General features: G+C 43.0%; 1 protein-coding gene across 3 annotated transcripts in view; it reads right to left on the bottom strand.

Annotated features, from left to right (window-relative positions):
- LOC110079719 (gamma-aminobutyric acid receptor subunit pi) overlaps positions 1 to 16,115 on the bottom strand; it is a 67,847-nt gene extending 51,732 nt beyond the window's left edge. The window contains exons 1-2 of one of the 3 annotated variants that reach the window (XM_020794999.3): positions 15,960 to 16,115; positions 2,577 to 2,656 (exon numbers count right to left, since the gene is read on the bottom strand). In XM_020794999.3, coding sequence (XP_020650658.1) covers positions 2,577 to 2,632 — 56 coding nt within the window. In that variant the 5' untranslated portion in view covers positions 2,633 to 2,656; positions 15,960 to 16,115. Of the gene's footprint in view, positions 1 to 2,576; positions 2,657 to 15,631 lie in introns of all 3 variants that reach the window. The other 2 variants (XM_072995372.2, XM_078391266.1) reach the window with 2 other exon arrangements.
- Positions 16,116 to 16,578: the final 463 nt, after the last annotated feature.

Raw genomic sequence — 16,578 nt, 5'->3', positions numbered from 1 at the left:
CCTCCAGCGCTGCCTGGACACTGTACTGGAATGGATGCAGTCAAATGGATTGAGGCTGAACCCGGACAAGACGGAGGTCTTGAGGGTGGGCGGCCCTTCTGTCAGCGGCATAGGTGACTCCCTCTCCTTTGGGGGGACGACCCTTGCCGCAAAGAGTGAGGTCCGCAGCTTGGGAATACATCTGGACCCGGCGCTTACCATGGAAACCCAGGTGGCGTCCGTGGTCCGCTCTGCCTATTTTCATCTATGGCGGATTGCCCAGCTGCGACCATATCTTGATCGGGGGGCCCTCACTACTCTAGTCCATGCGCTCGTAATCTCGAGATTAGACCATTGTAATGCACTCTACGTGGGGCTGCCTTTGAGGCTGACGCGGAAACTTCAGATGGTCCAGAATGCAGCAGCCAGGCTCCTTAGTGGGGTGAGAAAACACCAGCATATCTCCCCCACCCTGGCTGCTTTGCACTGGTTGCCCATCCGTTTCCGCATTGACTTCAAAGTGCTAATGATCACTTATAAAGCCCTAAACGGTTTGGGACCTCAATATTTGGCAGATCGTCTTCTCCCACCCAGATCTACCCGGATCACCCGATATAGCCAGCAGGGGCGGCTGAGGGGTCTGACGCCGAGAGAGGCCCGGAAGGAAAAAACAAGAAACCGGGCCTTCTCGGCGGTGGCCCCTCGGCTGTGGAATGCCCTCCCAACAGAAATTCGGCTGGCACCCTCGCTGGGTGTTTTTAAAAGCCAGTTAAAAACTTGGTTATTCAAGAAGGCCTTCCCTCCAGTCAATTAAGTCTTTTTCTCTGTTTCTCTCTCTTTTTTGGCTATTCCATCTTGGTAATCCTCTCTTTAAATTAATTGTTTTAAATTGAAATATGTAATTTTATGATTTTATATATTTTTATACTGTTTTGTTTTTTGTAAGCCGCCCCGAGTAGACATGGTCTAGAGGGGCGGGGTAAAAATCAAATAAATAAATAAATAAATAATAAATAAACAAGTGTAAAAATGCACTTGCAGGAAGGCAAAATTCATAATGGCCTGCATGCTAATCTTGAGCCTTCCACCACCTCAAAAATAGTGCCCAGTGTAGCAGGCCACTCTCAAGCCTCTACCAATCCAGGCCTATAAGAGTGCTCACTACCCCCTCACCAAAAACTGCTGCCACCAACCTATCCTTTAAATCAAAAGGACAAGGGTTTCTCTCAAACAAATAAAAGGTGTATTGATTACAAGAAATAAAAGTAGTAAATCACAGGTATAGAATCAAGTTGTCAATTACTGTTTATCAGACACTAGCTCACACAGACTTTTCCCTCACTGACAGGCTCTTTCTCACTCTCAGTCAATCTCTCTAATCACTCATCTTCCAAACTGATCTCTCCAAACTCCTCACACACACCTTATATAACCCAGCTCCTCCCACTTCTGCACCACCCTCCATCCTCTCATTGGCTGAGGTTCCCCTGCCCAGCTGTGACAGACAGGTGAGAGCAGAGCTGAATGCCACACCCAGTTTCCTGGAATAAATTATGACCTTGGTGGTTGAGAAAAAAGATTTCCTGACCTTCCTTTTTGAACTGGCACGCTGAGTTTTCAGCACACTTCTCCTACTAAATAATAAAACTGTTCGGCGCCTATAGAACTAACTACATTTTCTCTAAGAAACCCACCTCATACACACACATCGAGTGGAATTGTGCCACTGCTTTTTTTCCTGGCTCCTGTCTTCCATCTTTTTACATCTGCCTGCTGTGGGACAAATCTAGATTCCCCCTTGTTTCAAGAGGTCGAGAGGAAGGTAGGGAGTACTCCAAGAAGGACCATGGCAAGCTGAGGCTGCAGCTGATTTCAAAAGTTGCAGAGATGGGAACAGGCTACTGCCTGCTGCAAAGCTACAGGCCAAACTAAGGGCCTGTCCAGACTCGCATCTAGCTCGATATATGGATCAATTTGGTTCAAATCAAATGACAGTGTCCACATGTGTTTCTACTCAGAGAGATCCATCCTGTCCCTTTAAGAACTGATGTGCACCTTTTTTGCCACTGCACTACGGCATGCATTCTTTTTGGTACAATTCAGCACAATCCTAATTAGCTCGCTGGATAGCCTGTGGGGATGGTTATATCTATATTTCCCTAACTAATGCAGCACAATTCTAATACATGGTAGGCTGATGCATTGCTATTTCAATAGGCCTCTTACTTTTTTAACAAAAAAAGGGAAGTCAACCCAGCTCCTTGAATAACACCTGAAAGAAAAGGCATGGAGGGTCTCTCAGTTCCTTGGGCTCCACCCCTACAAGGCAGCACATCTCCAACAGAGCCCCAACTGAGGAGAAAGGTATGGAAACCAAACCACTCCAAATCCCCTTGTTTAGACAAGCCCTAAGTCCCACTGCATAGACAAGGGTATCATCACATTGATAAAATCGGATTAGGGCTGATTTACCTATATAATGATTTATGTTGTTTTATCATCTTGAAATGCCCTCCTGAACTTCTTTCAGACCACCTAAAACCATCCCACGTGCACAGAATAATAATATAATATAGTATGTATACAGCATTTCTTACCTGCATAATATCATTAGAAAAAGGACTTTGAAACCCCAGTTCAAGATGCACATCATTGGCTCCAAAAATCCTATTATTTCCTAAAAGAAAATGAAGCAAAGCCTTACTTCTGTAATACTGTGAGAAATACAAGTCTCAGTTTTAACAGATTACCTGAAGATATCCAGGACATCTTCAAAAGCATCATTGGGAAACTGTACACCTTAATATACTCCAGATAGAGTTCAGAGGAGAAGGGTCTGATCAGGTTTTAGAGTTTTGTCTTTTTATATCCAGCCCTTAAACACATGAGATATCATTTTATTTGAGTGACAACAGAAATATAGGCCCCATGCAATCATGCTAGCAATAAAAGTAAACGCTTTGCCAGCAGAGTGCAATCCTATTTCAGACAAGCTGGAAAACCTGGGTAGCTTCTCGCTCTGACAAAGAAATGTAATTCAGTGTAATTCAAAATCGCTCACCTTTAGGACCAGATCACATGTTAAGCTAAATGAGTACTTACCCCTCCAGACATGCAAGGTGCCCGAGAAATCAAACATACAAAGCTATGCTATGTAAAAATTCACCAGCTGCAAAACCAAAGCAACCTAATTTGCCCATTGAAGACTGAGCTATGTTCCTGTTTGAATAAAGAGAGAATGTGTTCCTCTTCAGGAACCATTGCTTCTAGATATGGAATCACTGGTTCATTTAGGGTGGCCCTTAAGTCCCATGGTCTTCCCTTTCTACAGGACTTTTTTCCTGTCAGTTCAGAAGCAGTAAACACTTCCATCAGCAAAAATGTGGGTTCCACTACAGGGATTTCAAGGTCCAAAATACTCAATAGTGGTTTACCACTGCTGCCTTCTGCATAATATTAACAAAAGTTAGCCTGAATGTCACTGCCGTTGTGAAAGATCTTCCACCAGTGTCACCTTTCTCTACTACTGCTGCATAGTAGCTGCCCTCCAGAAGTTTCTCTGACCCCATCACCATTGGAATTATCCATTCTCTTCTGCTGATGTAGCCTTTACTCTAGAGAGGGTGGATGCATCTTAGCCTGGTAGCTTAGCAGTGACCATTCCACCTTGGATGACTGTGCTAAAAGCAGAGACTCATAATAGAGTTTGGTCTCCTCCACAGCATTGCTCTCAGCTTCACTGACATACTCAACTCCCCTTACTGTGTTAAGGTGTACATCCACGAGAAAGAGAAGGTCCTAGATCAAATCAAACCTGAACTCTCTCTAGATGCAGAAATGACAAAACGGAAGCAATTGTACTTTGGACATCCCATGAGAAGACAGTGCTTGATGGAAAAGACAATGATGGGGAAAGCCGAAGGCAGGACTATTAATGATAAGACATTTTGGAGTCACTCATTCATTGCGTTGCCATTAAGAGGCAACCTGACAACAAAAAACAACAGAGCAGGACGTCATTCCAATACTGTTGGACTGCAACTCGAATGACTCCTCACCAGTGGAAATGCTGGCTAAAACTTATGACAGCTGATGTGCTTCAACATTTGGAAGGCCACTAATTCTTTCCCTCTTGTCTACTCTTTCTGTAACATCACCATTTTTGGCACTCATGTAACTGAGAAACACAAGTCTACATTGGGCTGGTATATTTAACTACCCGACTAATAATATGCATAGACTGACCAGCAACAAAAATATCCCAGATTTGATCACAATGGAAAAAAAGGAACACACTGAAAGCTAAATAGTAGTAAAAAAAAAAAATAAGGCAGCATTGAAATAATTTGGAGCTATTTTAATCTGAAGGTCAAAAAATTTGGAACTGCTGCAGAAGGTCCTTTACTGCCAGGGTCTTATCACTGCCAAGCTGTTTTGATTGATCTTTTAACTTAAAGACTTCATCCCTTGCCACATTTATCCAAGTTGCGGGCAATCCTATACAATTTATAGCTAGAAGGAGGCCCTGAGCAGTACACTGAGGCTTGCACATGCATGGGATTGCACTATTATCATTACATTTACATCTCACTTTCTTCCAGTGAGTTACAGGCAACATACATGGCTCTCCATATCCCCACTTCACATAAACCCTGTGAAATAGGTCAAGGTGAGAGAGCATGGCTGGTTCAAATCACCCATTGGGTTTTGCTGCCAAGTGGAGATTTGCACCCAGGCCTCCCAAGTCCTAGTGCAGCCTTCAAACCACTACACCACAATGATCCTCCAACCTCCCATCAGTCTTCCACACGAGTCAAGTTCACTATGGTTTGTTCTGGGTTTGGTGGCTCAGGGCAAGAATCTGGTAGGATGTCTTGCAGGCTTTTCCTACCTTTCATCAGATTGCTTAGACTTAAACAACGCTATTGAGGAAAAGGGACTTGGCCTCATGATACCTCATACATTGAAAGGCAAAGGACAAAATGGATGGCACCCACACATTTACCCACTGCATGCACAGAAGCTGCCCTGAACGGCAATTATATCTGTGGGTAGACTCTGGGGCCTATGTAGCTCTGTCCTTCAATGCCTCACACCCCACTACTCCATACTCTTCTCTGAATCATGGCTGGCTGGGAATTTCTAGACCCACACATATATACCACAAGGCAGGGCAGGGTTCAGCTACACCAATTATGAGGTACACATATAGAGACCTTATATAGGATCCTAGCCCTCTGATGGGCTGACAGCAGAACATAATTGTATTTCAGTTGGTAATATGGAACATATCAGAAAGTGCTTGGAAGAAAGAATTAGAACCTTTTCACAGCAGGTATTTATTTTATTAATTTATTTTATTGGCCTTCTACCCCACCCAAAGGTCTATTCTGGGCAGGTATTCATGCCTTTACTCCTTAGCAGGTATATCACTTGAATTAAAATTGTTTTGATTGCAGGACACAAAAGACAATCCTTGTATTGTCCAGACTAGTCCTGGGCAGGCAGGATCTCCATTGAACGTCCAGCTGCCAGTACTAGAATCCTCCCACCAAATACCTGACTTTTAAAATCCTCAGCCTTTCCATATGTTTTTCTTAATTAGGTCATAAGGTCTCCTTCCACGAAAAAACAACAACAGAGAAGCAGGGAGGAAGCTCTGAATTATCTGGGAAGGGAAGATTCTGGAACACTGCCCTACTCCAAAATATTTGGCCGTCACTCTGGATTGAACTCTGACCTACAAGGAAGGAAGGAAGGAAGGAAGGAAGGAAGGAAGGAAGGAAGGAAGGAAGGAAGGAAGGAAGGAAGATCCCCTTAAAATGAAACAAAATAAAATAAAATCCCCTTATTCTGAGGCAAGGTTTTTATAGCTTATAATTTGAAATGTGAGGAGATGAAGCCAAATTATAATCCCTGAAAGGCTGAATAAATATATTTTGCTTGATTCTAAGAAATGTCACTGGAAGAACTGCTGGAAGTTAGGCTTTGCGACATTTCCACAAGGAAACATAGATACAAAAACCTTGTACTGTAATAGTCATATAGCTAATTTCTTCCTTGCCTGTAACAGTGGCTACCATTGTTGTTTTCTTATTCAGTTGAGGGGAGTGGATGGGAAAGAAGTGTACAGTAGGGAGAAAAACTGAAGATATAAATATGTTATGTTGGCCAATTATGACAACAACAGGTAGAATTGAGAGAGATGTTCTAGTAGCAAGGGGGGGGGGATAAACCCAGCAGGCATCCAGACTAACTGGACTTCCAGCTCCAACTGCCAGATTCACTCTCTGAATATAACTAATTGATGAGAGCAAGCCAGAAGTCATGTCTGCTTTCCGTTTGGAGCTGCAGTTTTGCTGCCTTCATTTGGCTGACAAGTTCGCTCCTGGCATGCCAGTCAGCCAACTTCTAATTTCTAAAAGCACTTGAAATCTTGCCTACCAAAAGCACAGCTCAGAAAGACAGCTGAGACATACATGGGCAAGGGGGGGAGGGAGGCTCTGTTTAGCTGGGCATTCTTGGACAGAACATGACCATCCTTCAGCCTCTCCGCTGGGGCAGAATGGTATTCCTTGTGACCTGCTTACTTGACCACTACTATCTACACTAATGCTACTGACTGTGTTATTTATTTGAAGAAGCAGGTGTAGTTTTTTTAAAAAGTAAGATTTGCTCTAGGGCCCAGAATCTAGGCAGTAGCTACTGTGCCATTTCCAGAAAACAAATAAACAGGTAACAACCCTGAAAGGAAGCAGTAATGAGGTTAATATATGGAGGCTTCTGCCTGGAGTTCTAGGTAACCGAGGATGAAAATATAGATAATCCTGCATATGTGTACATGAGAGGGTGAAGGCAGAATATAAGGAGATACCTGCTTCACAGTTAGAGGGCAATAAAACATCCTCTCTCCTAATAAATATTGCTTCAAGGCTTTTATGTTTGCACACTCAAACAAAGCTAGTTTCTAATTGCAATTAGTTTTTGAGAGACAGAACTAGAGAGAGAGAGAAAGAAAGAAAGAGAAAGAGCACTTTGATGAATGTGAAACAGCCAGGTCCAAGACCAAACATTCTGCAACCAAGGCCAAGATGCCTTCCACCTGCTCCCAGTTCAACACAGAGAATCTTTATTGCAACATTAGCAAAACAAGCAGCACCAAGCAGTAGCTAAATTAACATGTGGATTCAGCACCTGAATAATAGAATAGCTCAGTGAGTTAGGTATCAGGCTGCAGAGCCAGAGGTTAAGAGTTTGATTCCCTACTGTGCATCCCAGGACAAGAGCCAGCCTGTGTAGTGTTGGACAAGCTGCAAAATACCAGGGTGCCCTCAGGAAAAGACTACTACTTCTGAGTACTCTCTACTTAGAAAACCCTGAAAAGGTTTACCAAAAGTCAGAAGCAACTTGGCAGCACATCAGGATCACCAATAATTTTATTATAGTAGAGAATACCTCTGAATACAAAAAGCACATCTACATTTGTTATTGTATGAACATTAGTAATACACTGAGATAGAAAAGATAAAAGGAACCCTGGTTCCAACTAAGGTGGAGGAGACAGGAGTCATGGCTGTCCCCTCACCTCTTGAGAGCAAAGGCAAAATGTCTCCCCGTCCTGTCTCTAAGAAGGTCAAGAAGGAAATGTGAATGGGAAAGAAAGTGATATCCACAACCCCCAAGAATATCATCAGTCTAGGTTGAAGGAGGGTCAACAAAGGACAGTAAAGGTTGGTCTATGAAAACCAGTGAGGGCACTTATCTCATTGGCTATTCCTCCACATGCAAAAACATTCATCTTCTCCAATGTAACTAGGGTTGCTCCCATTAACCTCCAATATAAACCATCCCTCCCTGACTCCCATATGTCCTTCCAGATGTTGTGAACTACAAAGCTCTTGGGCCTTTACCTGCCACATGACAAGCAGCAGTTCTGTATCTTCTTCTTGGGAAAATGTAACACTGGTCAAAATCCTTCCTGTCTTGATACCATTCAAGAACCTTACGAGAACAGTGACAATACAATAACCTCTGGACAGATCTCTTAAGTCATGTCTGATATCCCTCCATTGGAAAGGGTTCATGTTCACGCACACAGCATTGGCTGCCCTGCTGAGCTCCCATTAGGATGAACTCTTATTTGATTTTAATGATATTTATACTACCAGTAATGGGAAAAGGAGCTTCTGGGATCTTTTGATTCGGGGGCCAAAAATAACCTGCTCGACTCTGGTTATTATGCTCCTTGACTGGGAAGTGGATACTTGCTGTTCTACCTCAGAAAGCAAAATGTCTTACACTGGGCCTGGAGAAAGGGGAGGGGAAACAGAGCACTCTTCCCTTCCCACAACTCTCCCTCCCTCCTATGCACTGTCCTCATTTGAAAGAAAACAAATCAGAAACTATGGAGAGTGGTTCAGTGAAGTAAAAAAAGGGGAGATCGTCACCTCCTCAGCCTGACAGGTTACATCAAGAAATTAACCATTTTCTTCTCTGATTTTTGATGTAATGGTGGCTGGTTTGGTGTTCCCGTTATTATGATGCCCATACAGAACTCTCCAGTCTAGCAGACAGAGATACTCAAAATCTACGTAAGTCTGTCTTGCGGGCAGCAGGTGCTGTTATTCAGTGCACCTGTCACCTGCCATGATGAGTAGAAGTCAAATTAAATGTTAAGGGAAATGCCAATTCCCTATGATTGATCTGTTTTTCCACCCACAATAGGATGCCTTTAGAGAAACATGACTTCCTCCTCAGACTTGCAAATTAAACCCCTATTTGCCTTCCAATTGCAAATCACAAAACACATCATGAAAGGTACATAGGTGAGAAAAGTTGTCATGTTATGACAGACATCTTTCAGATCTGAGGAAGCATTTCTCCTTCCCTCCCTCCAAAAGCGATAAGTGTATCTCTCTAATTTAGTCCTCTAAATCTGAAGAAGCACCCTTCCATATCCTTCAGATGGGAGCTAGCTGCAGGACTTTTAGTAAATTTAAAACTGCTATGAGCATTAGTACTAATAGATATCCGAGAGTGTATGATGATTAGTCAACAACAACCAAGCCTTGTGTGAGGTTTTGCAGGCCTTATACTCCTGGCACCAACAACGAGTGCCTTTTATTTTCCACATCTGTCCAGAGTTTGGAATATAAAATTTCAAATGTGATTCACTATGTAACTCATTGCTTCTCAGCCTTGGGTTCCCAGATATTCTTGGACTGCAGCTCCCAGAAATCCTGGCCAGCACTGCCAATATTGAAGGCTTCTGGGTATTTTATTCCAAGAAGATCTGGGGACCCATTAGAGATGGATATGAACCTCCAGTTCAGCAGTTTGTGTCAGTTCACCTTTTGGACAAACAGGTGTCCAGTGGTTCTCAGCCTTGCCTCCTCTGGTTGGTGTCCACTCAGAGGCAGTGCCCAGAGAAGGCGGGCCAGAGAAGCTGGGGTACTGCCTCTGAGTGGGCACCTGATGGAGGGAGCGAGGCTGGGAACTGCTTAACACCTATTCGACCAAAGGACAAATCAGCATAAATCTGCCAAACCAGTAGTCCATTCCCATCTCTGTTGGGAACCACTCACGTACTATTTGAAAGCCTTCTCATCGCCATTACCTGTTATCTCAAGAGTAGGATATTACTACTTTGTTACTACTAGTTTTTAACTCGTTTCTTGTTTCTAAAAATAACTTAAAATGCAAATGTATCCAAAACATTCCCGGAAATGATCTCTCCAAAGCAACATTTTAGAAGGAGCAAAGAAATGTTATTCTTTACACTAAAAACCTAACAACATCAGCGGGGGTATTTGCACTTAAAAAGAAGTAACCTGGTAACAGGAAATATTGCTATGTTTGATGTATCGCTTCGAATATCTATCGATAATACATTCCAAATCACTTTTATGCCTTTTTGGAATTCGTATGTCTGTATCTGAACATTGCTGATGAAAGAGAAATCAAAGGAGTGTTATGACCTGAAAGTCACTGCGTTTCACGTTCATTCTAGAAACCATACTGAAGTAAGCATTTAATAAAGGAAATCTTACCTATGAAAATATTCTGAATCTGTTAATGAACTCCTATATTCTCAATCAACAATTAAGAAAATGCTGTCTGTTTGCATATGGTTAAAAAGTGAGTCATAGAAGTGTATGCTAGCAGACAGATGAATGCACAGTTAATGTGTATCATCGCTGTGCCTCCAGAACAGATGTTTGAGAGCTGAAATCGGAAGAGGGTGAACAGTGATTATGACACAAAACTTGCCCAAGGCCAGCCAATGAATTTTCAAGGGTGAGATACTATTTTAGCCAAAGTCTCTCTGGTCAAAGACCAACAATCTATGCATCCTAGCTGATTAGAATGCTATTATTCCATTAAACCTTTTTAAAATTGCAGTGTATCACTACAGGCCTCAGGATCAGCTTTGTGGTCTCCTTATATCACCTCTTTCCATTTTCCATCCAATGATGCAAAGAGGTTCAAAGGCAATTTTAGCCATGGGTGTAAAAACTTGAATACATTGGTTGCTGTGAATGTACATTCTGCAACAGTAGCAAGCTTTGCTCTCACATTGTACCTATCACAGTATTTTGATTATTTATCTACATAAGTTTCTATGAGCTCTACAAAGTTTGTTAAAAGTACTCCCTTCCAACAAATAAATTAATTAACCTATCACCCCATCCACCCGTGATGAAAAAGGTCTTCCAGGAGGAAGGATCACAAAACAATCCAGTGAGGACTCAGCATGCTCAATGGGCAGGAATTCTGTGTTGGGACAAAAAGGAAGGGAAGGAGGGAGAGAGAGAGAGAGAGAGAGAGTATGGTGCAATGGGATAAAGAAGAACAGAACTGACTAACTGGAACATTGAAGAAGAGCATATCACCCTGTAACATTTTGTTGCATTGAACCCATTGTTATCTAAAATATATGTTCTTTGCTAAGATAATTTTGGGGGATTAAGCCTCTTGGATGACTTCTCCAGATGAACAACTTCTGGGTAATATGGCCAAACTTTACTATCATTACTTTTGGTATCACTCCCAAAGTGCAGTGGGAATGCTGATTAGAGCTCCAGGACTACATGTGCAAACTCCAGTTGACATATTTAACTCACTGTGGAAGCACAGCCCCAAGTATTCTGACCTTATTCATTGTGCACTCAGAACAAGTATCTTGACAAGAATGAGCTGATGCCCATATTGGCTGAGGTACCAGGCATGATTAACAATAGTAAATGTTAGGTACCTCTTACAGGTGGATTACAGCACAATTCTGTAGAAGTGTACTCAAACATTCTGTACATCTGATTGAGTTCAAAGAGGCTTATCTCCTAGGTTAGGGAGCATCTTAGCTAGAACTGATGAAAAATCTGGTCACTCAATTTACTGAACATGGCTTTTAATATGTATTGCTAACCTGCTGTGAAGTGGTGGGCAACCATTAACAGACTGACTCAACTCAAGTGAAAGATAAGGCAAAGAGGAGTTTTAATGGGGGTGTGGAGGTGGAATGTTGGAGTGGAGTGCCTTCTAATGTTCCAGACTGCTTGGAAAGGACTGTCAAGGACTGATGACCTGCTTTGCACACATAAGTTCGCAGGTTCAGTCCTCAGCAATTCCAGGTAGGGCTGGTAAGTCTCCTGCCTGAAAGCCAGGAGAGCTGCCATCAATCCATCGTTCCTGACAATGTTGTCCTAGATGCCCTCAATGTGTGATTTAGTATAAGACAGTTCCCTGTGTTCTTATGAGAATTCTTTCATATTGGTTGGAAGGTCTATTCAGTCTAGAAGAGCACTTTGGAAACAGAAGCGAGTATCCTATTGCTAAACTCAACTAGACAGTAGACCTGTTGAAGCAATTACACAATGATATGTCAACACTCATTTAAATCCCACTGAGTGGTGAGTCTATACCAGTTGAAATTGGCAATATAGACTACATTTTTCTATTGCACAATTGGAAAGTTTTTTCTAAAACAACTCTAATAAAAAATAATACAGATGAACACAACATGTACTTCGGTCCTTGCACATAACTAGTACTGTATCTGTATAAATTCCTCCATTGGGAATCAATGGTTCTTATCAACTACACTTTGGTGATCTAGTTAAGACACTGGGGAGAAATGTTGAACTGTAACTCCCATCACACCTAGTCTGCACACCCAACACTGAAGAACCAAGGGTGTTGCAGTCCAGCGAAGCCCTGATTCTGTCATAGTTCAGAGTTACCTATCTTCTGTCTCAACAGACATCTTTCAAATGTTGCATTCCTACATTTTTCCACAACAACCCTAGAGTGTTTCTGAAGTACCTGGCATGCTCAGGTTGTTACACATGTCCATTCCAATATTCTATCTCCAATACAACACATGGGTTTCATCTCTGCTCCACATCTGTTCAAAGGGCACACCTTTCAGGTGTCAAGCAGCATATTTTGTGCTCAAACACATGTAGCTTTTTTTAAAAAAAAGACCCTGAAGTCATGGTGCGACTTTCCATAGTCTGTCCTTATCACTGAGGGAGTTCAGGAGTGGCAAGGGACTTAAATGTTTGTATAAGAAAGCCTCCTTATATGGCACTGGATTTTGACCTGGCAGAAGCAGATTCAAATCTACTCATTTACTACAGGGTTATCTTGGGTTAGTAGATGAGACCAACTTTCATTGTCATGACGTTGGGAGGATAAAATGGAATATACTCATGTATCCTAACCTGACCTTCTTAAAGGAAGAGTGAAACAGTAAGACAAATGCTAATCACTGTTCTGTCGTCGTTGGAGAGACAAAAGCATGTGTCCTACTATGGCTATTCAATTTCCCTTTTCTCTGCATGGAATTAGCACGCTACACAGCGACTGTATTTAGCATGCCAAAAGGCAGTACAAGCAAGCAAGAGCCCTTAAGCACATGAGATAAATGATAAACACGGGCAGTGAATGGATGGTGTATATTTAAGAAATCTGAAGCTATGCCACATAAACTGGAATCCAACAGAGGGGAAGAAAATAAAAGAGCAAATCTTGTTCTTACAGAAAATGGAGATAAGCTGTAAAAGCAATGCCAGCTAAAGCTGCAAAAGGCAGGAACTGGAGTGGAGCACTGAGCAGGATTAAATGATGATTAGAAAAAATTAGAATTTAACAGTAATCTGTACAAATACAGAAACAGTTCAAAGCGTAGTAACAAATAAGACTTTTGAGAGCAGAAGACAACTACTACTACCATCAAGAGCTTGGGCAAACAAGAAGACTTAAGCAAGCAGAAAGCAAGCCATCCTGGGGTGTGCCCTCTAAAGTCAGGATGTGACCTCAATTCTCTCCCACCTAACATCTGATAGTTGAGAACACTCAGGTATTTCTTGACATTACCTCTGCTGTAGATTATGATGTTAACAGATAATGTTCAAATGGGGGCAAGGTGGCCCCAAGCCACTCTTGAAAGTTAACTGCAAACTAACTTTTTAGTTATGACTAGAAACGGACAGGAAGCCGGTGGAATTGATTTAAAATTAGTAAAATCTTCTGGTTAGGATGTAGCCTAGCTGCCATATTTGGAACACGTTGGCCAAAATCCTATTGAGGAACAACCGTATATCAGAGCAGGTCTTCAAGCAGTTTCACTTGCTGTCTGTCTGCACTCTAGCAGATGGCCTGCTAACCAGGCAGAAGTGCTTGCAAGGTTGCCCTTCCCACGATTGAGGATTTTGCCCATTATCGTTTCCTGCAGGCTTCGAAAGCTTTTTTGTCCTTTGAATGGCTTTCATCACCTTCTTAGAATTTTTGCCCACCCTTTGACAAATAAAAGCAGAATAAATGATATAGAACGTGGGGCAGACAGTTCTTTACAGCATTTATGCGAACCAAAGTGTTTGAGGATCAGCTTAGCACACACATTATATTTTAAACGTTTCACTGAGATACTTGTCTCCTTTGGCATTGCTGTCGTGGGTTGCTTGTTTCTTCGCCTCCCCTTTAGAGATCTGGGCAAAATAACAACATTATGATTGGGTGTACTGTACCCCTGTTCCACTGGAATAACCACCACCATCACCTTTGAACTGCAGAGCTGGAACAGACCCTAGGAATCATCAAGTCCAGCCTCTCTCAAGGAGGCACAGTGGGGAACTGAACTCCAAACCTCTGCCTCCACAGCCAGAGATCTAAGCCACTGAGCTCTCTAATTATGTAGCCAAAAATAGTAGAAATGGGTGGCTTTAAAACACTGGGCAGGTAAGGAGCACAGATTACTGCAACATGTTTTCAGCTAGTATATTTTAGACATACTGAAGTGAGAGAGAAGTGGAAAGCATGTTCTTTTGCATCCATAAATACATCTGCATAAACCTTTAAGTGGTTTTCAACTAATCCAATATGCACCAAAAGTCATTGGCACGTAATAATAATTATCATCTTAGAACTTACAGAGCTGGGAGGGACCCTACGGATCATCCAGCCCAGCTCCTGTCAAGGAGGCACAGTGGGGAACAGAACTCCCAACCTCTGGCTCCACAGCCCAGCACTGAAACCACTGAGCTATCCACACTTAGAATTGGACTCTAAGAGATATACCTTCTGAATAAAAATGGCTGACCTGAACAGTTGAAGCACAAGGCGCACAAAAATATAACAGTGTGTAAATAAAAATGTCACCAGCGTGACAACTGCAAGTGGATTCCTTTAGGGTACATTGTCTTTTGCATGAAAACCTGTCTCATGCTTGAAAACTAAAATGTCAGTGAACCTCCTTGTCTAATATTTTTAAAAATGGAAGAATGAGACGTTACTGTATTTCTTTGTTTCAACAGCCCTTGGTGCAATATAAAGTCTGCATCACTATCAGGTCTGCATAGCCTTTGTATATACCATGTTACAACTCCCACTCCATATATCACCACCTGTTCAGATTCTCCTCCACCCCCCCCCCCACATACTCCTCTTTCGAAAAGATTTCGAGATGTGATTTTTGGTTCAATTAACAAAGTTGTTTAATTATGGATTCAGAATGTATCTGAAACACTAACAGAGTCTGTGTCATCCTGATTAGGTTATTGTTGTATTTAAGTCTTTCCCAACTGGTGCCCACTTAAGGTATTGGATCGCAATTCCCATTGTCCATGGTGGCTGGGGATTATGGGAGTAGTAGTCCAACATCTAGAAGGCATTGAGCTGAAGAAAGAACTTAATGCTGGTAAAACAATGGCCTGAATATTAACACTGGGGAGCCAATTACGATACTAATGCAGCAATGAAAGAATTCCAGTAATCAATTTCAAATGGCTGTGAAATGATTCTTTTTAACGACATCTATAAAGATGATGATGACAAAAAACTTTTCATATAAAACATGTCTAGAAATGTTCACTCTGCTTTCCGTTTCTTTCAAAACTGTGCGTTCACATCAGATGACTCTGACACCCAGGAATTTTCTGATTGCTAATTTCTGCTTGTATTTATGGTTTTAGAATGTCATATAATTGCCGACGCAAGACGCTATGATTCAGATCATCACTGATTACGACTTTTCTTTCTCCCATTTGCAAAAGAAATATCATCAGTGTACCATATGATTTTTAACCACATTCCCTTATTTAGCTGTCTGCCTTTATTGTTTTTACAATACAACACAGAACTAATATAAACTTACCAAAACTGTTGCTCTGTAGGGACTTAACATGAAAGTTAATCTCCTTAAACGTAGTAAAACCGACTTCCAAATAAACATGCATAGGCGCTGGGCTGCATTGGAATCGACGCACCCTCTTTTCCCATCACACAGAGAGAGAGAGAAGATAAAGGGCTCCACGGCGAGCGCCGCAAAACTTGATATTGAAAAATATCATCATTTTGTATCTTGCAGCAGTAAACTGAGAGCAAACTTCCGCGTAAACACGCATACCGCCGCGTCGTCCCTCCAATCTCACCCTGACGCCGAAGCGAACTGGGAGTGGGGGAAAGCCGGCAGTGAAACTCACCTATGAAACGGACGCCTTGGACATGTTGCCTCCTTTTAGGAAAGGGAAGGGAGGTGGATCACCAGCCGGAGGGGCAGGAATCCGGATCGACGGTCCCAGTTCAGGAAGCAAAGGGTTCAGGGGCGCGCGGAGCTGCGGCGAGGCGACTCGCCTGTGCCTCGGTGCCGCCGTGTGCGCCCGGGAGAGCGAGAGCGAGAGCGCGCGGGGAGGGAGGAGAGGGGCGGGGGAGCCCGGCCTGACATCCCGGACGCAACTTCCATCTGCTCGGTCCAAGCCAGTCCCTGGGCCGAAGAAGCAGACCTACAAGCCCCCGGGAGGACGTGGCGTGGGAAAGTCACCCGCACCTACCCCCCCAAACGAAGGGCGGAGGGTGGGGAAAACGGAGGCGCACGGGACCCAAGTTGGAGTGGGCTTAGGGCGCCCGTGTGGTCTCCGTTGTTGGTCTTTCCGCCACCGCGTTCTCCCTTTCCGCGCCTCTGAGGGGAGGGAGCGTTGCTCCTCCTTCAACGACTGGGAGGCGGGGGGACGAAAGAAGGAAAAGTCGTCGCCCGGAGCCCGTTGCTGGCCGGTCGGCTTCTTGTTACATCCCTTGAGCAGCGCAGGAGCGCAGGCAGGGAGC

Source organism: Pogona vitticeps, chromosome 3 (genome assembly GCF_051106095.1).
Source record: "Pogona vitticeps strain Pit_001003342236 chromosome 3, PviZW2.1, whole genome shotgun sequence".
Taxonomy (NCBI): domain Eukaryota; kingdom Metazoa; phylum Chordata; class Lepidosauria; order Squamata; family Agamidae; genus Pogona; species Pogona vitticeps.
Note: the sequence above shows the minus strand (reverse complement) of the source record. Positions and strands in the feature narration are given on the sequence as shown.